This window comes from Carcharodon carcharias, chromosome 1 (genome assembly GCF_017639515.1).
Source record: "Carcharodon carcharias isolate sCarCar2 chromosome 1, sCarCar2.pri, whole genome shotgun sequence".
Classification (NCBI taxonomy): Eukaryota; Metazoa; Chordata; class Chondrichthyes; order Lamniformes; family Lamnidae; genus Carcharodon; species Carcharodon carcharias.
The window spans coordinates 237,593,257-237,620,423 of record NC_054467.1 but is presented as its reverse complement, the minus strand read 5'-3'; the positions used below and the strand labels follow the sequence as shown (position 1 = coordinate 237,620,423).

General features: G+C 41.7%; 1 protein-coding gene across 2 annotated transcripts in view; it reads right to left on the bottom strand.

The window, feature by feature from the left end:
* Nucleotides 1–12,102: 12,102 nt before the first annotated feature.
* LOC121279701 (pantothenate kinase 3-like) overlaps nucleotides 12,103–27,167 on the bottom strand; it is a 44,035-nt gene continuing 28,970 nt past the window's right edge. The window contains exons 4-7 of one of the 2 annotated variants that reach the window (XM_041190951.1): nucleotides 21,638–21,814; nucleotides 19,568–19,691; nucleotides 15,820–15,907; nucleotides 12,103–13,453 (exon numbers count right to left, since the gene is read on the bottom strand). In XM_041190951.1, coding sequence (XP_041046885.1) covers nucleotides 13,365–13,453; nucleotides 15,820–15,907; nucleotides 19,568–19,691; nucleotides 21,638–21,814 — 478 coding nt within the window. In that variant the 3' untranslated portion in view covers nucleotides 12,103–13,364. Of the gene's footprint in view, nucleotides 13,454–15,819; nucleotides 15,946–19,567; nucleotides 19,692–21,637; nucleotides 21,815–27,167 lie in introns of both variants that reach the window. The other variant, XM_041190947.1, reaches the window with a different exon arrangement.

Below are 27,167 nucleotides of genomic sequence, written 5' to 3'. Positions count from 1 at the left end.
CATTCACTTTGAGCACAGAGTAGGCCCAAAGTGAGTCATGTTGGAAAATTTTCACTTTAACTCCTCCAGAGTTCCCCAGCCGCACAGGTGCCAGTCTTCAACCAGTTCGATTCACTTCACGTGATATCAAGAAACAGCTGAAGGCACTGGATACTGCAAAGGCTATGGGCCCTGATAATATTCCAGCAATAGTACTGAAGATGTGCTCCATAACTTGCCATGCCCCTAGCTAAGCTGTTCCAGCTGCAACACTGGCATCTACTGGGCAATGTGGAAAATTGCCCATATATGTCCTGTACTCAAAAAGTGGGACAAATCCATCCCGGCCAATTACCATCCCATCAGTCTATTCTCCATCAGTAAAGTGATGGAAGGAGTCATCAACAGCGCTATCAAGCGGCACTTGCTTAGTAATAAGCTGCTCACTGATGTTCAGTTTGGGTTCCGCCAGGACTACTCAGCTCTTGACCTCATTACAGCTTTGGTTCACACATGGAAAAAAGAGCTGAACTCTAGAGGTGAGGTCAGGGTGACTGACCTTGACATTAGGGCAGCATTTGACCAAGTGTGGCATCAAAGTGCCTTAGCAAACTGGGGCCAATGGGAATCAGGGGGAAACTATTGACCGGAGAGTTTCAGCTACCTGGTTGATCCTGCCAGTAGCATATGCTTGTCTCAAAGATTAAGCCATGCATGTCTAAGTACACACAGCCGGTACAGTGAAACTGCGAATGGCTCATTAAATCAGTAGAGACTGAATGGCTTCTTTCTGTGGTGTAACAATTCTGTGATTCTGCAAGACCGGCTGCCCTTAACATCAAGGCAGCATTTGACTGAGTGTAGCATCAAGGAGCCCTAGCAAAATTGAAGTCAATGGGAATCAGGGGGAAAACTGTCCACTGGTTGAACTCATAATTAGCATAAAGGAAGATGGTTGTGGTTGTTGGAAGCCAATCATCTCAGCTCCAGGACATCACTGCAGGAGTTCCTCAGGGTAGTGTCCTAGGCCCAGCCATCTTCAGCTGCTTCATCAATGACCTTCCATCATAAAGTCAGAAGTGGGGATGTTCGCTGACGATTGCACAATGTTCAGCACTATTCGCAACTCTTCAGATACTGAAGCAGTCCATGTCCAAATTCAGCAAGACCTGGACAATATCCAGGCTTGGGCTGACAAGCGGCAAGTAACATTGATGCCACACATGTGTCAGGCAATGACCATCTCAATGCACAATGTCCAGCACCTTTCATGACTACTCAGATACTGAAACAATCCCTCCCACGTGCAACAAGACCTGGGAAACATTCGGACTTGGATTGATAAGTCACAAGTAGCATTCGTGTGACACAAGTACCAGGCAACAAAAGAGAGAATCTAAATGTCTTCCCTTGACATTCAATGCCATTACCATTGCTGAGGTCCCCCCACCATCAACATCCTGGGAGTTACCACTGACCATAAAATTAACTGGAGCAATCGGCAAATGAATGCAGCTATGGAACTGGGTGCATACCTCGCCATTTAAGTGTTAATCTTGTTATTGAAAAGTCTAGTCTAGTCTGCAATTAGCAGTAATTGGAAAGTACTGTGTAAGTAGGCTAAGAGCAAATTTTTAGGTCAGCATGTGGGCACGTGCCTGACCCACTCAAGTGTAAAATAGCGTGTGATGACGTCATCCCACGCTCATGCAATATTTCTGTCAGCAGGCGGGTGCAAAAGCCGGAAGTACGCCCGCTAACAATTAAGAGGGCAATTAAGCCCATTAAAGTTCCAATTGACTCTGATTTTTCATGGTCCGCCAACCACGAATCTACTAGGCGGACTTTGCATTTTTGATGTAAGGGTGGGATGAGGTTTCCATTATTAAATAAAAGAAATAAAAATGTTTGGACAAAATTTTCATCACCTATATGTGCAGGTGACAGATTCGGATGCATGGACATTTTTTTCTGGATTTAAAAATCTTTATTGATTACCTTTAAATTCTTCAGCTCCTTGAACTAGCTCTCTGCTTTCAGGGAGCTTACATTCCACGCTTCCCCATGCCTGCGCTTACATCAGTGCCTGCCCTGCGCCCTGGCAGCACTGAGCCTTTCAACATGCGCTTCACACTGGCTGACTGTTAATTGGCCAGCCAACATAAAATCACTGTTGGGGGTCGATCGCAGTCGGCGGTCCATTCCCCGGCCACTGCCAGGCCTGCCGAACTAAAAATCTTGCCCTAAGTTTCCTACTTTCTTCCAGCCTTAGGCAGGGTAACCACACTCTGCTGAGAGAGCTGAGTAGTTAATTAGCTAACTAGTTGAATCTGGTTTCTCTAGCTCCAGTTCAGTTTACTATAAATTCAGGGTTCTTTAACGCAGCTAAGGCAAATGAGTGCAGCTTTGGAACTGAGTGCACACTCAGAGTTTGGTGAGTGGGGGAGTTTGGTGAGGAAGGGAAGAGAGTGTTCCTTTCTTTTTGCTTTTTCTACCTTTTCACCCTGGAGCAATAAATTGGTTCTTACTCTATTACAGGGAAAGGAGCTAGAAGTTTGGTGAGTGCCAGATAAGTAGTTAAGACCTATTCCAGTCCTATGGTTTAAAATAGTCTACGAGCTGGTGGTAAAGTTAAGAAAATATATAAAAGGAAAATAAATAAGTGAATAATATAACATAATATAATTAATTAATTAATCCATGTTAAGGTCCTATGGTTTAAAATAGTCCACGAACTGGTGGTAAAGTTAATAAAAAATATAAAAGGAAAATAAATAAGTGAATGATATAATATAATTAATTAAATAAACCACGGTAAGGGTGGCAGCACAGTCTGCAGCATGTGGGAGCTCCTGGGAGCCAGTGTGATCCAGGGCAAGCACGTCTGCAGTAAATGTTTGTGGCTCGAGGAGCTTTGACTCAGAGTCATTAAGCAGGAGACTGAGCCACAGACATTGCAACACATCAGGGAGGGGGAAAGTTACCTGGATGCTTTATAGCAGGAGGCAGTCACACCACTTAAGATAAGGTCTTCTGATTTGGTCAGTGGTCAGGGACAGGAAAGTGTGGCTGCGAGTGAGGCAAGTAAGAAGATCCAGACAGCAGGAGTGCAGCAGCCTCAGCCTCTGTGATTGTCCAACAGCTTTGAGGTTTTCTCAGCTTGTTTGGATGAGAATGGGGGCTGCAGGGTGGATGACCATGGCACTGTGGTACAGGAAGCCATCCAAGTCGGGGGAGCAAATAAGAATGTAGCGGCAGTAGGAGGGGGATTGGCGCTGTTCTCTGCAGCAAAGAGCAAGAGTCCAGGCGGCTGTGTTGCCTGCCCAATGCCAGGGTTTGGGTTATCTGCTCAGGGTTGGAGAGGAACTTGCACTGAGAGGGGAGGATCCAGTTGTTGGGGTCCATCTAGGTACCGACATAGTTAGAGCTAGGAAAGACGCTCTGTACAGAGAATATGGGGAGCTAGGCACCAAATTAAAAAGCAAACCCTCAAAGGTAATAATCTAGAGATTATTACCTGAGATATGTGCAAATTGGCACAGGTGCATAAAATTAGAGAGATGAATATGTGGCTCAAAGACTGGTGTGGGAGAAGTGGGTTCTGGTTCATGGGGCACTGGCACCAGTACTGGGGAAAGTGGGGACTGTACCTTTGAGACAGTCTACATCTGAGCCATGCTGGGACCAGTGTTATAGCAAGCCATAGAACTAGGAAAGTGGAGAGAGTTTTAAACTAAATACTGGGGGCAAGGGATCGAATTTGGGAAGATGTGGTAAATCAAGTAATAGAGAAAAGGCAAGAGAGGAAGGTATTAATGTGGGAAATGATAAACAGACCATGAGTGGAAGGGACAGAGAGTGCAGGGAGTGCAAACCTTAGAGTAAATCAGCAGATAAGGCTAGAAGTTGCAAAAATAATGGAATGGCAAAACTGATGAACTTATTTGAATTCAATAAGTATAATCTGATTGCCATTACAGAGGCATGGCGAGAGGATGACCAGTGTGGATCCAGCAGTGCAACATCCATCAGACAGCCATGCTGTGAGTGATGTGTCCTGTTTCACAGGACACAGGCATGCACAAATTATCTCTCCTTGCTTTGGCAGGCACGTCTGGGAAACAGCTGAGTGAGTCCACCACCCAAGTTCCCGACTCAAGCCCCGAAGACACCTCAGAATTGGAATCTGCGCTCACCCACTAGAGTGGCCTTGGGTTCACCATCTGGTGAGCACATCGCACTGTCTGATTCACAGCAGGCAGCGACAGGGGCTTCCCATGCTTCTGGCACTCGGAGGACCGCTGGAGGCCAGAAATCTGCTGAGTCTGAGTCAGATGACGAGCCTCTGGACTCGCACATACCTCAGTTGCTGGAGTTGCAAAAGCAAACTCGGGAACATCAGGAGCACTCTTCAGATTGCAAGGCACGGTGGAGGAGTCTGTCCACCTTCAGGGATTCAAACCCAGCCCCCAAAGCATTACCCTGGGTCTCTGAATTACCAGTCCAGTGACAATACCACTATGCCACCACCTCCCCTAATTGGTCCTATACTGCTGCGTGGACTGAACTTCATTGCTAATGCCATAGTTGGCCTCCAACAGCGTCAACAGGCGAGGGGTGCGGGGCAACACCCCAGCTTCTTCTTCTCCACAAGGAGTCAGCCAGGGGCCCTCGGGCACCCATATGGAGGAGGATCAGCATGTGCACACCCTGGGGCCATCCACGCTGGCATATCCGGGATTGTCTGGCCCAACCAAATCCCCTCTTCCTGTGGCCCCAGCAGCTTTAGCTCCACAGGCCGAGGAGAGTGCCTCTGCGGCACAGCAGAGCCTCGAAAACAGGCTGGGGCCCTTGAGGTCTCGGCCCTCCAGAGGATGCCTGCCAAGGTCATCGCAGACAGGGCGTAGCAGTCAGCAGGCTGCCTCCACCTCCACTGTGGATGTCGGGGGAGCACCAAGACGTAGCAGCAAGGTTAGGAAGGTTAAGAAGATGCTGTTGCACAGCCTGGGCACGGGTGTTAATCACTTGTACATAACGTTCACTATTGTAAATAAACTCCCAAGAATGTCTCCCTGCCTATGGCTCCTTGTTCTGATGACCAGTACTCGTGTCACTCAGATATGAAACCTTGATTCTTGCACAAGATAAAGGCAGGTGTCTCAGTCAAGGGCCTCTTCCCTGTGCTTTGTGCAGTCTTCAGACCAAAGTGAGGGTCCAACTTACTCAGAAACAGAAGCAAAATGAATTCCAGAATATTATTACCTTAAGGGTAATGTTTTAATGAGAAAATGGAGGCCGCATCATGTTTCAGCAAATGAAAGCTGGAGGGAGGTGCATCAGATTATTATCCCATTTGGGTATAGAAATGAGGTTGAGGATAGCTCATGAAATTCCAATGGAGGGGCATTTAAGAATTATAAAAACACAGGCAAACTTACATAAACATTTTTTTTTGGAGTGGATTGCATAGATTTAGTCAAGTTATGTAAAACATGTCACACGTCAGGTGATATGGAAACCACAACCAGTGATTAAGCTGGCACTTGTAATTCCAATTCCAACATTTGAAGAACCTTTTTACTGGGATCATGATTAATTGTGCAGGACCTCTCCCTAAGAGAGAGTAGAAAAAAAGTAGAAATCAGTACTTACTGACAATAATGGATGTGTCTACTAGATTTCCTGAAGCAATGCCTTTGAGAAACATTACAACAAAGCAGATTGTGGAAAAGTTAGCTAATTTTTTTCTAGGATATAGTTTACCTAAGGAAATACAATCAGGTCAATTTAAGTCAACAGCTTATCATCCTGAGTCACAAGGGGCTTTGGAAAGATGGCAAACTCTAAAAACTATGATGAAAGTGTAGAGTCAGGATTAACCACAGGATTGGGTTTGGGGAATTCCATCCCTTTTTTTGCTATTAGGGATGCTCCTTATGCATCTACTGTTTTTAGTCCTTTCAAACTAGTCTACGGTCATGAAGTAAGGGGGCCACTGAAATTGATTCATGAAAAATTGGTGCGTCAAAATTCAGAAACTTCTCTCCTGGATTGCATATCAAACTTCGGAGAGAGACTGGACAGAGCATGAGAGTTGGCTGAGCAACATTTAAAGATATCACAGTAAGTGATGAAAGTGAAAGCAGACAGGGAAGCTACAGCTCAGAACGTTGTTTCTGGAGATAAAGAGCTAGTTCTGTTACCAGTACTGGGTGACCCATTAAAGTCAAGCTTAATGGGTCTTAAAGGATTGAAAAAAAAACTGAGTGAAGTAAATTATTTAATAAATACTCCAGATAGAATAAAGCAGAGCGTATGTCATATAAATATTTGCATGTCATATAAAAATTTGACAGGGAAGACAACCAAAAAAAGGTGTTAGTGGTAGTAATGAGAAGTAGAAATGCAGGATTCTGAAATTGATTTTCCTCTAATCAAATTGGATAATGAGGGGGTACTTGAAAATTTAAATGTAGTATTGAATTACCTTCCAGACAAGTATCAAAGTGATTTGGAAAAGCTATTGCAATCACATAAGGGTATTTGTGGAAATAAGTTGGGGAAGATAGGTTTAGCTATACATGGTGAGTCTGTAGAAGTTTAATCTTTGGTAAGGCAACATCCTTATAGATTAAATCCAGTAAAGTTATCACAATTACAGAAAGAAATTGACTTCATGCTTCAAAATGATATCATGGAGTCTAATTGCAGTAACTGGAGCTCGCCTATGGTACTGATACTGAAACCAGATGGAACACAAAGACTGTGTGGGCTATCGAAAGGTGAATGCAGTGAAAAAAGCAGATTCATATCCTATACTAAGGTTGGAAGATTGCATTAAGTGGGACGATCAAAATTTATCACAGATTGACTTGCTAAAATGATATCGGCAAGTACAGGTGTTATCGGAGCGAGCAAAGGAGATACCAGCTTTCGTGACGCCAAATGGACCATATCAATTTAAAATCATGCCACTTGGTATGAAGAATGCACCTGTGACATTTCAAAGACTGACATAAAGTAATTGCAATTCTGAGCAATTGTTCTGTTTATATTGACGACTTGAAAGTTTTCAGTCTTATGTGGGCGAAGCATTTACAGCACCTGGAAGAATTATTTACTCGATTACAAGCAGCTAATTTGGTGATGAACTTGGCTAAAAGTGAAATTGCTAAAGCACAAGTTACGTATCTAGGCCGTACCATTGGGCATTTTAAGGTGGCTCTGAGAGATGTGAAAGTTAAGGCGATCGTGGATTTCCCAGTGCCTGCACAAAGAAAAGTTTTGAGATTTCTGGCCGTGTGTGTTTATTGGAAATTTGTAGCAAATTTTAGCAGTGTGGTTACTCCGCTGACTGAATTATTAAAAAAAAGTCCAATAGACACAGGAGGATCAGAAGGCATTTGATAATTTGAAAACTATATTAACTGCGACACCACTTATGACAGTACCCAATTATGCCAATCAATTTGACTGTTGACGCAAGTGATAGGCATTGGGGTTGTACTGTTCCAAGATGATGACACTTGAATTGAAAAATTGATGGGATATTTTTCATGGAAGTTGAATGCACAACAGAGAAGATATTCAACAATTGAAAAGGAGACTTTGGGTTTAGTGTTAGCATTACAGCATTTTGAAATATATGTGGCAAACAATTAGTCAAGAACAATTGCTTATACAGACCTTTAAAGTTTTTGGACAAATTTTGAGACAGAAATGCAAGGCTATTCAGATGGAGTTTATTACTGCAACCATGTAATCTACAGATTATACATGTCGCTGGCTGAGAAAATCTAATTGCAGATGCTGTTATTAAGAGTTTGAAGCTTAAAGGGAGAATTGGACATTTAAAACCATAGACTCTGAACTAGAATGATTTTTGTTGATGCAAAGGATTTGTATACATAGTTATGTTAATGCATGCATCTGGTAATGTAATAAAAGTATAGGAGACAATATAAGATGGGTTAATAAAAATGAAACAAAAACAAAAATAGCTGGAAAAACTCAGCAGGTCTGACAGCATCTGCGAAGAGGAATACGGTTAATGTTTTGAGTCCGTATGACTCTTAATAATAGAAATAGGTGGGAAAAGAAAAATATATATTAAAAATATATAAATGATTGGAAAAAGGGGGATTGGAACAGGGGTGGGGATGGAGGAGAGAGTTCATGATCTGAAGTTGTTGAACTCAATGTTAAGTCCGGAAGGCTGCAATGTGCCTAATCGGAAGATGAGGTGCTGTTCCTCCAGTTTATGTTGAGCTTCACTGGACATTGCAGCAGGCCAAGGATGCACATGTAGGCATGAGAGCAGGGTGGTGTGTTGAAATGGCAAGTGACAGGGAGGTCCGTGTCATGCTTGCGGACATATCTTAATAAAAAGGAAGCAGGCTTTTAAAATTATGATGGCTCATTTTTCAATACAGAGGGGTATGTCGGGAAGATATAATTCTCAATATTATTGGAATTTATTGTAAAAGTGTAATAGTGTGATGTGTTTATATGTGTATGTGGGAGAATTGGAGGCAGCTAGTCTGGGTGCTTTGATGCAGGAAGGGAAGTTAGGTTTGAAATGTTAATTAGGTAAACATGGGGAATTCTAGAAACGGATGTCAAGGGGACATTTGCATTTTTAAATAAACCAGTATAGGCTGTTTTCAAAGGAGGGGTGAAATGTGTCACCTAACCAGGTGGAGTTTAGAAACACTAAAACAAAAACAGAATTACCTGGAAAAACCCAGCAGGTCTGGCAGCATCGGCGGAGAAGAGTTGACGTTTCGAGTCCTCATGACCCTTCAACAGAACTAGGTGAATCCAAGGAAGGGGTGAAATATAAGCTGGTTTAAGGTGTGTGTGTGTGTGTGTGTGTGTGTGTGTGTGTGTGTGTGTGTGTGTTTAGAAACACTGTTTAATTTTCCCCAAAGATTACTGGTAAAACTTAGTGCTAGGAAAGGCTTTTATTTTCAGGAAGGTAGAGTCCAAAGATAGTGAAACAATGAGTATTTGCATTCAAAGAAAATATATATTAATAAATATGAGAAGTCTGTTTGTAAGAAAGGCATTTTTGAGATCTTCCAAGTGTGAAAAAGCCAACAGCATCTATGATAAAAGCAAAAAAACTGCAGATACTGGAAATCGAAAACAAAAATAAAAATACCTGGAAAAACTCAGGTCTGGCAGCATCTGCAGAGAGGAACACAGTTAACGTTTCGAGTCCGAATGACTTCAACAGAACTAAGTAAAAATAAAAAATGTGAAATATAAACTGGTTTAAGGGGGGGGGGGGGTGGGACAGGTAGAGCTGGATATAGGGCCAGTGATAAGTGGAGATAGCCAAAAGATGTCATAGACAAAAGGACAAAGAGGTGTTGAAGGTGGTGTCGTGTCACTTACTAGCACATTCCTTAGATAATATCACCACCTTCAACACCTCTTTGTCCTTTTGTCTGTGACATCTTTTGGTTATCTCCACCTATCACTGGCCCTCTATCCAGCTCTACTGTCCCACTGACAGCCCCCCCCACCCCACCCCCTTAAACCAGCTTATATTTCACCTCTTTTTTATTTTTACTTAGTTCTGTTGAAGTCATACGGACTCGAAACGTTAACTGTGTTCCTCTCCGCAGATGCTGCCAGACCTGCTGAGTTTTTCCAGGTATTTTTAATTTTTGTTCAGCATCTATGCCTCAAGCTGTTGTCTTCAAAAGGACTGAAGTTAAGAAAACTTGTCTTTAATTTGATTTGTTCAGGGTGTCATGTTTGCCTGGGTCTTTAAAATCTGTGTCTGTTACCTTAACAAAAGTAACTGGGAGTTAGATCAATTAGGGGAATTTAGAAGTTATCAGAGTAGTAATTTGTTGATGTAAAATAATTTCTCTTATTAATAAATGTTTAATTTAGTTTTATAAAAGCCTATAAGACTTCGCAGTCTTATTACTACTGAATTCAAGGCACGCATCTCAAAATTTATACAAACTGCAAAACAAGTTGTGGCAGTTGTTTCAAGTTTCTCTTTGGGATTTGAACTCAGCATTTACTATTGGCTGTGCCATAACATCCCGGTCCTGCTGGGGTGCAACCCATCCAGCTTGCACAGGTCCGATCTTCCCCAGGATTGGTCCGGAATGCTGCAGGACTCTCAATCCCTCCCTCCAACACCATTCGCTCCAGCCACACATTCATCTGGTCTATTCTCCTTGATCTCACTGGCACGTGGCATTGGGAGTAATCCTGATTTTTAATTTATTTGCTATATTCTGCATTCAAGGCTTCATCCCTCTTTTATATATGTCGTGGTACCGATATGGACCATGACCTCTAGCTGTTTACCCTCCCCCTTCAGAATGCCCTGCAGCCACTCAGTGACATCCTTGACCCTGGCACCAGGGATATATACCATCCTGCTGTCAGATCTGCAGCCACAAAAACATCTATGTTCCCCTCACGTGAGAATCACCTGTCACTATTGCTCTTCCACTCTTTCTTCCCCTCCCACCCTCCATGCAGCTGAGCTGGTACCAGACTTGGCTCTTGCTGCATTCCTCTAAGAAATCATTTCCTTGAGCAGTATCCAAAATGGAAAATCCATTAGAGAGGGATATGGACTCAGTCCACCATCAACCTTCCACCCGTACTACCTGCCCAGTGCTTTTACTGTCTGGTGGCAGTGAAGGAATGGTGATATATTTCCAAGTCAGAAGGGGGAGTGGCTTGGAAGGGAACTTCCAGATGGTGTTCCCAACTGTCTGCTGCCCTTCTCCTTCTAGATGGTAGTGGGCATGTGTAGGAAGGTGCTTTCTCAGGAGCCTTAGTGATCTCCTGCAGTCCATCTTGTAGATGGTACACCCACTGCTGACACGGTATGGGGCAGTGTGAATGTTTGTGAACTGGGTGCCAATCAAGTGGGCTGCATGTCCTGGATAGTGTCAAGCTTCTTGAGTGCTGTTGGAGCAGCACTCATCCAGGCAAGTGGGGAGTATTCCATCACATTCTGACTTGTGCCTTGTAGATGGTGGACAGGCTTTGGGGAGTCAGGTGGTGAGTTACTCGCTGCAGGGTTCCTAGCCACTGACCTGCTCTTTTGGCCACAGTATTTATATGGCTAGTCCAGTTCAGTTCCTGGTCAATGGTAACCCCCAGGATGTTGATAGTGGGGCAAAACAGAACAGAATTACCTGGAAAAACTCAGCAGGTCTGGCAGCATCGGTGGAGAAGAAAAGAGTTGACGTTTGGAGTCCTCATGACCCTTCAACAGAACTAGTTCTGTTGAAGGGTCATGAGGACTCGAAACGTCAACTCTTTTCTTCTCCACCGATGCTGCCAGACCTGAGTTTTTCCAGGTAATTCTGTTTTGTTTTGGATTTCCAGCATCCGCAGTTTTTTTGTTTTTATCTGTTGATAGTGGGGGATCAGCGAAGGCAATGCCATTGATTGTCAAGGGGGTGATAGATTCCTTCTTGTTGGAGATGGTCATTGCCTGGCACTTGTGTGGTATGCATGTTACTTGCCACTTGTCAGCCCAAGCCTGGATATTGCCCAGGTCTTGCTGCATTTGGACAAGGACTGCTTCTGTATCTGAGGAGACACATGGTGCTGAATATTGTACAATCAGCAGCAAACATCCCCACTTAACATTATAATGGAAGGAAGGTCGTTGATGAAGCAACTGAAGATGGTTGGGCCTAGGACACTACCCTGAGGAACTCCTGCAGTGATGTCCTAGAGCTGAGATGACTGACCTCCAGTAAGCACAACCATATTCCTTTGTGCTAAGAAATGAATGGATACTCTTCCAAATTCAGTTTATTAAGAACTATACAACCACAAATCTTGACTCAAAATGGTGCAAGTCTAAGATCTGATTCCCCTCCCAGCCACAGTTGGTAAAAGGAATTCACAGCTCTGAACATGGTCATTTCCTTGCACATTCACTGGGTCCATTCACATTTTTCTCCTCTGCCTCAATACATACTTGTGTTCTACGTTGGAACAACTTTGAGGGCAGAAAATTCTAATTTCCATTTTTGCTTTTGATAGATTACCCCACGTTAGCAATTCAGTAACCAGAAGTGTGAAAGCTGCCACTCAAACATAAAAAAACATGACATTCAATAATTCCTATGTGCAAAATATATTTATTCTTTTTTTAACGTGTAGTACAAATAAATAAAGGTGTTGTGGAATACGCAGCATCATTTCAATACACACTTTAAACATTTGACTCGTTACTTTTTTCCAGAACAACCAAATTATAGAGAATAAAATGAGACACCTAGGAGCAATTACAATACAGTAATTGAAGCAAGGGGTTCAGAGCCATAAGCCATAACAGAGCTCAAGCAGCTTGCAGTGGTTCTCAGAAATCTATAAATGTGTTATAGCCCTGACATTGGTCAATCTGAGGCTGGCTCTACCACTTATATAATGGGGAGCTGGTAATACATTCCATTCTCTTTATAGAGTACTAACACATAGTTAACAACTTGTGTCATTGTTGCATGTTTAAATAGCAATGACTATTAAAAAGGAATGGCCAGTCAATTCTTCTTCATAGAAAAAAAAGAGAAATGAAGCAGGGTACAATGGAGCCACACTGCATTTCAAACTTGAAGCCTTGATTCTATGCATGACTGAAGTTCAGAGCTCAGTGAACCCAAGCATCTCCCACATGCCAACAGCAATGCCAGGGTTCTGGACCCCACTGTATTTGATGGGGATAGGACAGTGATACGATGGTGGGAATTGACAGGCTTTAAGTCAAAAAGAAAACTGGAAATATTAATGAACGGATGCATGATAAAATCACAAGTATACAAGCTGTATTTATATTTCCTATATCTATATAAATAAATTTCAATTTACCATTCATCATAAACCACACCGGTTCAGTGAAGTTTCAAACTCAAGGAATACTTAAAATTTTAAATCACCAGTTAATTTAATTAAGGGCTAAAATGACATTGCTATCCCCCACAACACTTGAATTTTAAATTATTTCAATCCTGCTAGGATTTTCTTGCAAATGCAGATGTCCACATGTAATATTTAACAACATAGCTAATATTTAACAAAATAGCTTTTTAAGTTTAGAAAAATAATTCTCCGAGACTCCCAAAAGTACAGAAGGAAAACAAATGTAAGACGCATACATAATGTAATTCCCAACTGCCTCTTTTGAGTTGGAAAAACTTTGCAGAAATAAATATAAAGGCAGAAGTGCAGATGCTTACAAACTATATAAAGGTGCTCATTTAAAATAGATTAAAAACAGCCCCTTCCTCCCTAAAAAACAGAGTTCGGAGGAATCTCACAACATTACAACTTGAATTAAAATACTTGTGGTTTCTCTTCAAGTGCAGCCATGTTGGAGGAACTGCAAACTAAGTGAACATAAGGCATAAGGAAATTTCCTGAAGATTCAAATGGAGTTGACAAGCTCTAACAAGGCACCCACCGCTCCAAAATAACCCTGAAACAGAAAAAGATTGAACTCAAACTGTAAACAAGGACATTTTTTCTCCTCCACACTAAAATAGGCATATTGTCAAAATCATTGAACAAGCTGATAAAAATCGCATGTAGAAATGGAGAGCTGTGAACAAAATGGGCCAATATAGAAGAGAACTGGGCTTATGCATTATAGACTAGGATGCCTTGTTATTTAGTACTTGTACGGTATTTTCCAACAGAAACCAGACAGAATTTGACAATGCTTCAGTTAATTACTAATCATGGGATCACACGAACTTTAAGAACTATGGTAAATGTAGTGCCTGACAAAGACATAACTAAGATCATAAAATAAGAAATGGGAGGAACAGGCCATTCAGCCCGTGGAGCCTGCTCAAACATTCAGCATCATGCTGATCTGATAGTTGCCTTAACTCCACTTTCCTGCCTGGCCCCCCCTTAGCCCTCAATTTCTTTGTTGATCAAAAAATCGAACACAGCCTTGAATGTATTCAACGACCCAGCCTCCACTGCTCTCTGTAGAAGAGAATTCTAAACATTAATGACCCTCTCAGAGAAGAAATTCCTCCTCCGTCTTAAATAGGAGATGCCGTATTTTTAAACTGTGCTTCCTTATTCTAAATTTCCCAGCCACGGTAATGTCTTTGTTTCAATAAGATCACCTCTCATTATTTTAAACACAAATGAGTAGAGGCCCAACCTTTCTTCATAAGACAACCCCTTCATCCCAGCAACCTGCCTAGTCAACCCTCTCTGAACTGCTTCAGATGAGACCCCAAAACTGTACACAGTACTCTAGGTGTGGTCTCACCAATGCCCTGTACAGATGTAGCAAGGCTTCCCTACTTTTATACTCTATTGCAAAGGGGATGAAGGCCATTTATTCCATTTGCCTTCCTAAATACTTGCAGTGCCTGCATGGTAACTTTACAATTCATACAAGGACACCCATAAACTTTCAAGATCACAGTCCATAAAATATGCAGACCCAACATCCAAATAAATCATGCTTCAAGAAAAGCAAATCCTGCAAAATTTATGGAAAAATCAGCCCTCAGGAAAAAAGTTTTTAAATACATCATATCTACAGTCAATGCAAAGGCATTCCCAACAAACTCTAGACAAGTTTTGGGCAACTAGTTAAATATAAATAGCATACATGAGATAATCTAAATAAATCTGAGATGTCCCCCAAGTTTGGAGTGTCAAGGACTGTATCCATAATGACTTCAGGCTGGAGGTGCCAAGCAAAAACTAGACTTTGTCTGTTCCAGCACATCAGTTACCAATTACAGGGCAGCATGATGAAATCTTAACCACAAGATGTCTGGTTCAAACAAGGTCAGGAACTTAAACAAAATTTGTGCTACATATTATTGGAGAATTACAACTGGAAACAATTTAAAAAACCAAACATATAATCAGTATGATTACTGTCTTCAAGTTCAGATCCACCAAGCAGTTTAAGAGATGAAACTGCAAAGGTAGATGTAAAATAGACTTTCTGCATACTCTAATTTTTTTTGGATTTTACGATGCAACTTTTGCAAATAGAAGGGTTATTCACCTCCTTCAACAATAATACTTGTGTGGCATAACTTGTGCTTCTGCATTTAGGAATCGCACATAGGGCTACCTGGAGAAATGCTTTATTTATGTAGTTATGCAGCACCATGCTTTTTCAGATGTCTCAGTGCTTCACAGCGAGATCTGACCATAGTGAGAGCAATCTCCAGTTATTTTGTGTTTTTCTTGAGGGGTGACGTTAGTTGAGACAGGACACTAAGAACTACCTACTCTTCAAATAGAGCCATGGAATTTTCATCTGAAGGATAGCATTCTAACAGTGTAGAACTCCTTCAGGACTGCAAAGTGCGACGCTACAGCACATGTTCAAATCCTAGAACAGAGCTCCAAACCACTACTTCCTGAATTAGTCAAGTGCTATCAACCGAACCAAGCCACAGAAAAACAAGCATACTTGCCACTTGGTTTTTAATGGAGGAAAGTAAATGGAAAAATGTCAGGTACAAAATTTTGCTGCGAATGTTCTCACATTTTGTTTAGTTATTCTTTGATCTTGTCATTTATCCAGGTTAAGAATTAGTGACACAGCCACTCCTTCCAAACAAGACAATAGCCTTCATGCAAGAAATTCAATAGGCCAGATGCTATGGCAATAAGACAGGTACCTACCTGATAGCCTGCTCAACATTAAGGATGTTGTTACATAGGGAATTGTACTCATCGTGCTGCATAGCATGTCAGGATGACAATGCACTGGATTGTGATCACTCAAACAGAAACAAAAATAAGTCTTCGAATTTAATCAAAATAATTAGGACTTTCTTCAAAATAGCTCACCTCGTGTTCCATAAAGAGCCCCTTTAATTGTCCCTTTGACCAGTAGTCCAATGCATATGCCAGTAATTTCATGGACAAAGTGTTGATCCTTAGAAAGTTACCGACAAACACCACTCTGTTAATGTTCTAAACAAGAATTAATGAATTACAACTCTTAAGAGCAAAATAAACTCCAAATTAGATTGTAAAATATTTAAAATGTGCAAAAAACATTTACTGCCTAGATTTTCGAAATAAATTGCACAATCTATCTTAATTTCTCCAAAAGAATCAGCTCTGAGCAGTGCAGTGAACTATGAAAATTACAAATTACACAACTTTAAAATAAGTTTTCCAAACATTTCTTAGAAGAAGCATTTATGTTTTTCAATTGTTGTATGCCAACACTGGAAGAAATAGGACAGAATGGCCACCTTAGGATATTAGTAGAAAGGGTGTGAAAGATGACTCCAAGTATGAAGTGGAAAGGGAGTTTGAGAGAGGGATCAAAACAGAGCAGAGGTCACTGACAGTTTTAGCACTAAGGAACACTTGTGGGATGCTCTCCTCTTTCCCTTCATGGTCCAAGGTTGGGATCGGAGGTTGGAGTGCTAAGATTGAGCCACAAGGTTGGAAAAAGTTGCAAAATCGAGGGCGGGGTGAGACAGGCCCAGTTAACAGGTTAATAGATAAAGGATATGTGCAAAATTATCCTAATAGAAAGTTTAAACCAGACTATTATGTAATAGTAATGCCTAAACAGTTCAGAATTAGTTCATAAGTAGAAATATAATGCATGACTGCTTTCTGTCTGCATGAGGGCTAGCTCTCACCCTGATCAGCCAATGGCAAATGATCAATGCAGTATACCAGGAATGATAGTTGTAGTATGCCTGGGCATCAGCAATCAGGCCTTAAATTTGATATAATCTACAATCTGATAATACTTAGATATAAAACTTTAAAATTGGCAGCTTCAAAGCAATGAACAAAGTGCTCAAGCAACTTAACTAGAAAGAGCAGGCTGGGTTTGCTCTCGAGTGCCTCAGGAAAATTGGACAAATGAAATACCTTCAAGAGAACACATATTGCTGAGCAGGCAGCACCATTACAGAGATTGTTATTGTTTGAAGTGATAAGTGAACATTATAAAAGTCCACTTTATATTATACACAGGCTACCAGAATGCTTTTGATGAAGTTGCAAATGAAAGGCTGCTGCCAGACTTAATGCAGTTTCTAGGTAAAATTGATATGCATAAGGAGTTGGCAGAAAGAGGAAGGCAAGTGATTCAGTGATGTCAGGGTTAAGGAGGTATATTAAAGGTACCCTGGGATTGGTACTGGGATCTTTCACATATATCATCTATATACTATTTCTGGTTCCTAGTCAGCCATATGCTCATGCATTTACCATATCCATATACAATGCAAATCAGGTGAGGGGTGTGGTCAAACAAGGAGTTACAAGAAAATCCTAAATAATTGAAAATATGGAAAACTAAGACAGATGACATTTAAGATAAGTGTAATATAGAATCAGTGGTTACAACACAGGCGATTGTTTGGCCCATCATGTTCATGCCAACTCTCTGCACAAGGGACTCAGCTAGTTCCATCCCTACCCTTCCCCACTGAAAATTTTCTCTCCTCATAACTATCCAATTCTCTTTTGCAAACCACAACGGAATCTGTCTCCACCACACCACAAACAGGCACTATATTCCAGATACTAACCATTCACTACTTAAGAAACTTTCCCTCATCTTACACCCTTGGTTTTTTTGCCAATCGCCTTAAATCAGTGTCCTCTGGTTGTCGACCCTTCCACCATTGGGAACAGTTTCTCTCCCCCCCCAAATGTTGATCAAACCACAGAAAGCCCAATAGATATCTAGGAGTCCAGGAGTGATAGAAGATTCAAAACTGATCATATTCAATCAAAACAAACAGCATACTGAGCAGATACTACCAAATCAGTGAAGGCTAAGTCCAAAACTATCAAAGAAAGTTTATGGTACAGAAAGGGGCCACTTGACCCATCGGGTTTGTACTGGCTGTAAAATGAACCACCCAGCCTAATCTCACTTTCTGGCATTTGGTCGGTAGCCCTGCAGGTTACAGTACTTGAGGTGCATATCCAGACACCTTTTAAATGAGCTGCCCTTTGAGGCAGAGAGTTCCAGAGCCCCACAACCCTCTGGGTGAAAATACCTTTCCTCATCTCCCTTCTAATCCTCTACCAATCACTAACTCTACGTCCCCTAGTCACTGACCTTTCTACTAAAGTAAATAGGTCCTTCCCATCCAGTCCCCTCAATTTTGTATCTATCAAATCTCCCCTCAGCTTCCTCTGTTCCAAGGAGAGCAAACTTTCCAATCTGTCCTCATAGCTGCAATTTTCCAGTTCTGGCAAGATCCTTGTAAATCTCCTCTGTATTCTCTCTAATGCACTTACCTCCTGTCGGTAATGAGGTGATGAGAACTGCACACAGTACTCAAGTTGTGGCCTAACTAATGTTTTGTATAGCTCCAGCGTAGCCTCTCTGCTCTTACATTCTATGCCTTGACAAATAAAATGATTCCATAAGCCTTCTTAAACTTTCTGTTCTTCTACCTTCAGGGATCTGTGGATGTTCACTGCAAGACTACTGCATTCCATGTTGGGTACCAAAGCACAAGAAGAGCATTCAAATGTTGGAAGTCCAAAAGGGACAAGCCACACACGTTCCTTAGCTTCAAGAGGACAGAGTTGTGAGGAAAGGTTGAAAACAAATGTGGAATCTTCAATCTTGGAAGGGTAAATGACTGGTTTAAAGCTATTATAAGGCCCCCAGACAGAGTATCACAATCTTTATCTAGGGACTATTCCAGGTTAAATCTCAATTTCAAGACAAGAAGATACAAGCTCTGCCTAATAAAAGTCAAGCTCAGGACCTATATCAGGTAACAGTCCTGACACCAGCAGAGAAATAGGTAACACTTCTTCATGCATAGTAATTAGTACCTGGAATAATCTTCAAGTGGAAGCAAACATTCTAGAGTCATTTAAGAAACAATTAGGTGGGAGTTAGAAAGTTAGAAATCAGGTGTTTCCATGGAAGAATGAGCTGGAGAGCTGAATGGCCTCACAATTACTTGTGAACTTGCTAAGTGGGGTTAAGAAAACATCCTTCAATATGCTATAACTATTGGACTACAATTCTGCAGGTTTACACATTATATCTGTAAAATATACAATGAAAATAATACATTTACTGTTGATTATTTACAACTTCATTACATTTCTTGATTTGTCAGTATTTCTGAAAGGTCCAAACACGCATATGAAATACTAAAGGCAGGAAAACATTTGCAGTACATGTCTCAGTGCTTTCATAGCCCTGTACAATGCTGCTTGATCTGGATGCTACAAGGCAGCACTGTAAAGAAGCTGAAAACACAAAGCATCATTTCCTTCCATGTGACAAGCACTCTGCATAAGAAAAGGATAGGACAATGAACAAACTGTCAGCCTTCTGCATGATTTCAGCATTTAACTTTTCCCTATATCAATACCATAGGAATAATATTTAATTTTTTTGTTTCAGTTATATAAACATTTCCCCTTACATGCTGGTTTCAATTGTGGCAAGCAAACAAATGTATTCTGTTAGGTTAAGTCCGTGCAACGAATGCATACACATTTAAAAGCTCTCAGAACATTGGACAACCATGTGCCAATTCTCCTTTGGATTACATATAACAGGACTTCCAAACTAAGTTCCAACCTCATTCAGTGCACACATCCTGGCTATGGAGCCAATGTTGTTTGTGATGGTGACCAAAGTAGCTCTAGCCAAATCTTCTTTGTTCACCGCTTCCCGTTTTTCTTTGCTCATCATATTCCCAAAACTGAAGGAGGAAACAAAAAGCTTGTACACCATTCCAAACTATGTTTTACTTTTTTGATAAGCAAATAGTTAATATTTATTGCCTCATACACAGTCAGTACCCACCGTCCCCCTCTCAGGTAAGTAAACAATTTTCACTCCACTGATCACACGTTTAAAATTTAACTCCATCCATTCTCAATTTTTAATGTTAGCAACATCCCTTTTCAAGGCACTAATCAGAAATTTAATTCAAAGACCACAATGACAGCTACTTTATCAATGATTGTACCCACCCCCCTCCTCCCCCATGATGTATCATCACTTATTCTTTGGACCATTACAATTATTATTGTGCTCCTGCCAGAAAAGCCAAAGGCTGACAAACCTGAAATTATAATTTAGGTTAGTGTTGAGTCAGTTGATCTCAGACAGGTAGCTGTTGAAATAGAATTTTAGGGATTCATAAACTCTGGGTCACGACTCCTGGGACGAGCAATTGGGGACGTGAACTTTCCCTTCTGAGACACTGATGGCAACTGTGGAGAGGAGACACTGGCAGGACAATGATAGGATCCATTCACGGGCTATATGATATGTGCGCACAATTTTTGTTGCCTGTCGTTCAGTGGGTGAGTCAAAAGGCAATGAGCTCCAATCACTTCATCAAGCTGTAGGGGGAAAGGGGGGGGGGGAAAATAAACCCCATTGCTGCCTGCCAATCACCCATGCTCCCCAACCCCCCCAACCCTACTCTGACGGTCATCCACATGGTCTCTCTCCATGAGGTCATGTCAGCTTTCAAGCAGAAAAATGGGGCCACTGTGGGTAAAAGATTGGGAAGCACTGCTGTAATTAACTAGGAAGGGAAAATAAAACACATTTCCTTACTCCTGATGGATACAGCGCACACGTGGAAACAGGGTTTGGCTCAGCTGTGATGTCTGCCATGGTCAAATAGCTTTCCACCACATACACTACCCTGGCTGACATGTAAAGAACGGCTACTTGGGAAAGATACTGCAACAATGCATATGTCAATCAAAGAAAATCACAGTACCTATTTCAGGATATGTCAGCACAGATAGAGAATAATGGAAGAGGACCAAAACTCATTAAGCATCAGCTGACTAAAGTTCACATCAAAGACCAAAAGTTCCAAATGCATATTATACAATGCAAAAAAAACTTGATTTTCTTTCCTATTCCAAAGGAAATGGAAATATTTTGGGGGTAGGAAACCCAATGTAATAAAGTATCCTACATGATTCAAGGGTGGGGATTCCGAGCAGGTCACCTACACAGAAAAAAATATTAAATGGGTATATTTTCCAGTTTAAAAAACTAAGCCAGGATTTTATCCTGGAGCAGTGTTCTGAGCTGCAAAGGGGTCAGGAAACCAAGAAGAATTAGTTTCTTGAATGTTTAGCAGAATTTAACTTCTTCAGGGCTATTTCTACCAAGTGAAAGGTTAGGTGGCTTTTTAGCACTGATTCACAGGGCCAAAATCTAAAAGAGCAGGTAGTTGTACTGGAGGAAAGAGAGAGAACGTTTGGGGGGGAAGGGATGTGTGCTCCCTAGTAATTTGTTGGGCCTGGAGTAAATAATTCTGCTCTTCCTCACCCAAAGCAGTGCTGTAAATCACTTAACTCAAGGATTCAGCCCTCCTCAATATCCTTTTACCTGTCGAGTTTCATCAAGGCCTGAGAAACCTGGCTGCTTGCGGTTAATAGAATGAAGAAGGCAGTCTCATAATAGTTAAATAACCAATCTATTCCCTTTCATCAGGTTGGTCACCTGCTTCTTTCTTGATTTACAATTTACATTTTAATATCTGGCAATGCCAATCCACCCATTATTGGGAGTTAAGATTCAGCCCCCAGGTTTTCCTTCTGAAAAACAAATGCATTACACCACTTAATCCAAGAGGTAAAAATTAAAAAGGTGGGTAATAAAAAATGTTCTCACCTAGATGCCACAGCCCAGCCTGGAAGTCCAAACCTATCATAGTCTCCACCGTAGATATCTCTTACTAATTTATCCACCTTCGTACTCTCCCCACGTGATGCCATCTCAAGGGCTTCTTCAAAGGTTGAACAACCAGTCAGCAGACAGCACAGGCCAAGAAAGGTCCCACCTCCAAGACTGAAAAGGATATTTCCAAAAGTCAGGTTAAGGTAGAAGCCAATTACTTACCATTTCATGTTTGCCAACTACAGTTGAAGTTAAGCCTAGATAATGTTTTTAAACAATGTACATTCACTGAACCACTCACACCCCCTAGTGGCATGTTTTCAGTTGACAGGGGGGTACAATCATCTAGTCCTGTTTGTCATAGATTTCACCACTGAGTTGGCTAGGTGCACATCTGTAATCAGGCTGCTGACTTGAAGTTTCTTTTGCACATTAGGGAACAGCAGGGAACGCAGGGAAAATTTCAACATGGGTGAGAGCATATTGAGAGAATTATAGGATCACAAAATGGTAACAGCATAGGAGGCATTTCTGCCAGTCTTGTTTTGCTGGCTCTCTGCAAGGGCAACAGTAATTCTTTCACTGTAGCACTGCAAATTCTCTCCTCCCTCCAGATGCTTATCCAATTCCCTTTTAGAAGCCACAATTGAATCCGCCTCTACCACACGTTCAGGCAGTGCATTCCAGTTTCTAACCATTCACTGCACAAAAAACCTTGTCTTCATATCAACATTGGCTCTTTTCTTTTCCTAATCACCTTAAATCAGTGTCCTCTGATTCGCAATCCTTCCATTGCTGGAAACAGTTTTTCTCTATTCTGTCTAGACCCTTCCTGATTTTGAACACTTAATAAATCTTCTTGAGGCCTTCCCCAATCTGTAACCGAACTCTCATGGCCCTGGAACCATTGCCATGAATCTTTCATTTCCTCTTGAGCCTTCACACGGTTTCTCATTTAGTGTGTCAAAAGCAACACAAAACTTGTGATTTACTACGTTCTGCTGCTGCTGAAGAGTCAGTTTACAGTGGTGCCACTGTCACAACAGTCACATTGATGCTGGAGGTGTAGCAGGGACATTTAGGCTGCATGTGAGCATGTAAGGTTTTGACAGATCACAGGTAAAAAAAAATCAAAACTACATAACAAGCTTGCATATGTGGTCTTTGTTCCAATGCTAATTACTTTGCATGCAAAGTAATTTGAGTTAATGTCCAAAGCACAGTAGTGTGTGCAGTTCTGGTCACTACATTATAGGAAGGATGTGATTGCACTGGAGGGGGTGCAGAGGAGATTCACCAGGATGTTGCCTGGGATGAAACATTTAAGTTATGAAGAGAGGTTGGATAGACTTGGGTTGTTTTCGTTGGAGCAGAGAAGACCGAGGGGTGACCTGATCGAGGTGTACAAGATTATGAGGGGCATAGACAGGATGGATAGGGAGCAGCTGTCCCCCTCACTTGAAGGGTCGGTCACGTGGGGACATAAGTTCAAGGTGAGGGGCAGGAGGTTTGGGGTGGGGTTGGGGGAGAGGGGGGTGGGGGGGGGTGCAGTGAGGAAAAACTTTTTTTTACCCAGTCTGGAATACACTGCCTGGGAGGGTGATGGCCTCACATCCCTTAAAAAGTACCTGGAAGAGCACTTGGCACGTCATAACATTCAAGGCTATGGACCAAATGCTGGTAAATGGGATTAGGTAGGTAGGTCAGGTGTTTCGCTCATGTCAGTGCAGACTCGATGGGCTGAAGGGCCTCTTCTGCACTGAAATTCTGTGATTCTCCATAGTGAGAACTGATGTATGAAGCAACATAAACCTATCACTAGTAAAGGTTAAAGGTTTATTTGTGTCAAGCAATTATCCTAGTACTATAGATGATAAACTATTCCAGAAGTATGAAAAAAAAACTTGCATATGGATGGCATCCTGGATATAAACATGAATTAGGAGGAGTAGGCCACTCGGCCCCTTGAACCTGCTCTATTCAATATCATGACTGTTCTCATTTTAACCACAACTCCACATTCCCACCTACCCCCAATAACCTTTCACTCCCTTGCTTATCAAGAATTTTTCTACCTCTGCCTTAAAAATATTCAAGACTCTTTTGCTGTCTTTTGAGGGAGTGTTCAAAGGCTCACGACCTTGAAAAAATATTTCTCCTCTTCAGTCTTAAATGGGCACCTCATTTTTAAACAGTGACCCCTAGCTCTAGATTCTTCCACAACAGCAAACATCCTTTCCACATCCTCAGGATGCAGAGACCGCCCGAAACACTTCAAAAAGGGAGAAAAGGATACAAGTGGAAGAGTTATGAAAAATGCAAAAGCATGGTTAAAACAAGACTTTAAAGATATTTACAAAGCAGAAAGTCAGAGGTATCTTGGGAAGAAGGCTCAGCGAGCAGGGCTGAGGTGACCTATCACATTGTTTGGGTGGAGAGTCCACAAAAGGTTAGAGCTGGAGGCCATGGGCTAGTACATAGGGTGGAGAAGGTTGCAAAGATGGAAAGGGGCCGGGCCAAGCAAGTTGAGGGATTTATAAAGAGCATAAAGATTTTTTTGAAATGATATAGTCAGTCAGTCATTTACAGCACAGAATGAAGCCAGTTGGTACATTAAATCTATGGCAACTGTCCTGAGCAATCCAGTCAGTCTCACTCACCCACTTAATCCCCGTAGCCCTGGAAGTCAATTTCCTTCAAATGCACATGTAATTTCCTGTTGAAATCACTGTCTTTGCTTCCACCAACTCCGTGGCCAGTGAGATCTGTGTCATCATCACTCACTGCATAAAAAAGTTCTTCCTCACATTCCCCCTGCATCTCTTGCCCAAATCTTAAATCCGTGTCCCCTGGTCTTGTCCTTGTCACGACTCACTGGGGATAGTGCACTGCAATATCAAGCCCCACTACTCCCTGAGCCACGACAAATGTGAAAAAGTTTGATCAACCCACCTAACTGTATAATTTAGATTAACAGAATATGAGCACCAAGTTTGTAAACTTAATAACTGTTTATTGAACAAACTGTCTTTAACCAGTGGCAAAAGAAATATGAACTGCTAACTTCTAACTCTATAACCTAAACCCTTCTTAAACCCCATGCACACACATATACAAAAACATGGATTTTAAGGATGGGATAGAACAGATCAATAACACCAATTCCAGAGTATAGGATTTGATGGGTTGATGTTGATCACGGTCTTCAAAAATCTTTTCAGTTCTTGTTGATAACACAATGTGATCTTCCAGTACTTTCAGTATTTAGTTCACTGGTTGAGCACTTGCCTTTCAATGTCTCCAACAGTGATTTTCCCCTTTGCCTCTTGACAGGGGTTTTCAGAGAGAGCAGGTTATAGAAATGTGAGAAGAAACAGCCAGCTAGCTGTTATCATAGCATTATTGGAATCTTATACTCACAGGTGAAGGGGGTTTTAGGTCTTTTTCCTAGCTAGAAGCTATTCTGCTCCACTGCTCACAGAAACCCTGGTCACGAGCCAATCAAAACATTGTCAGGCAGTTCCCCATTAGACCAGGCTCCTCCTCAGCACGATCCTCCTTTTCATGGCCCACACTGTTCCAGGACAGCAACGTTGTATATATCCCTCACACTGTTCCAGCGGACATGTCTTTCAAACTGCAGCCATTGTAATTTTAATCCACAGTCCAACAGAAATAAAGATATGCTCTTTACATATTATTAGCCCATGGTACGGTTTTTATTTGTCTACTTATCCAAATTTGTCATAACCTTGTATACCTCCATCAAATCTCCCCTCAATCTCCTTTGCTCCAAGGAGAGCAACCCCATCTTCTCCAACCAAACCTTGTAACTAAAATCCCTAATCCTTGGCAAATCACTTCTGCACCCATTCAAGGGCTTTCACTTCCTTCCCTAAGTGTTTGGAGATGGGGAAGCAGTGGAGACCGTCAACTACAGTAGTGATGGAGAACTGGATCAGGTGGTAGAATTGTGGACAAATTAAAATTTGTGCATGATAATGCTAGAGAGGGTGATAAAGAGGCTGGCCAAACTAGTGAGACAGTGAAAGGAATCACAAGCATACAGAGCTTGCGGCATGGGCCAAAACCAATGGTTTGAATATTTTCCAATGGTTAACTGGAGCAAACTGTGGGTCAAACAAGACTGGATTGTCAGACAAGCAATCTAAGAGATATTAAAGACCATCATGTGGGTCAGTGAAAACTGACCTCATGTTAGCGGTTGATGGCACAAAGGGTAGCACATAGATGAGGAAATAGAGGGGGCCAAGTATGGATCCTTGGGAAGCAAAAATGTAGAGACAGAAAGAGGTGGAAGCGCTGTGGGTTAAATACAACAAATAGTGCAGCCAAGCAAGGACAATCCCACCAACAGGGAAGGGGTAAGAGAAGACAATAAAAGGCACTATAGAAAAGTGAAGTTAGACATGGGGCACCAGCTGGAGGAGAAAGCAGGCTGGGCTTTTAGGAAGAAGGGATAAAAAAACCAAGAAACATTGTCCAGCCACATACACAAGGAAGGTATTGGGTAGGAAGGGAGATGGGAGAGAATCTGCAAATGTAATGGGGCAAGCGCAAACAAAGAGAACAATTGAGGCAGGTGTGTCAACAGTCTCAGTACATGTCAATCTGCCTGCTTGCTGTGAGGGGAGTTTAGAGGGAGCAGGTAGCCAAATAGTGGTGGTAGAGGAATCTGGAAAACATCCATGATGTCTAGGAAGTTCCTGAATGAGTAGGGAAAACTTGTTTTGGAGTGGGGTGATCAAGCCAAATCGGCCACTGCACAACTTAACCAATCATACAGCAGGTGCTATGGCCCGCAAACTTGGGAGTGATAATGTAAAGCTTTAAACCAGGAATGGCATGAACAAGTTTTATAAACACAATTTTATTTTATCTTTATATTAACCTAACAGATTGTTATGCCTTGCTGAAAAAGATAACATTAGGGCAGGAGTGGCAAGAGAAGAAGTGGGACACTTAAAAGGTAATGGGTAACACGGCTAATTGAACTAAAAGTACAGAACAGCAAGTAGAGGCAACTACATTCCCATGCAACCATAGGCTAGGCACCTCAATTTGAATGGTGATAAGGGGTGACTTTTTTTAAATTCATGGGATGTGGGCTTCTCTCTCCAACATTTTTTGCTTTTATTTCAGATTTGCAGCATCCGCAGTATTTTGCTTGTAATATAAATCCGTTGTTGATTTTTGTAAAAAGCCATCTTGTTCACCTACGTCCTTTACAAAAGGAAATCTGCCATCCTTACCCAGTCTGGCCCACAGCTCATCCGCTACCTTCTCAATGGTAATTAGGGATGGGCAATAAATATTGGCCTGGCCAGCAACACCCATATCCCATAAATGAATAAAAGTGACTCCAGACACAGCAATGTAGTGACTCTTAACTGCCTTCTGAAATGGCCTAGCAAGCCACTCAGTTCAAGAGCAGTTAAGGAAGAGCAACAAGCCAGGAACAGACACAAGATAACATGTTTTAGTGGTGCTTTAGTGTGAAATT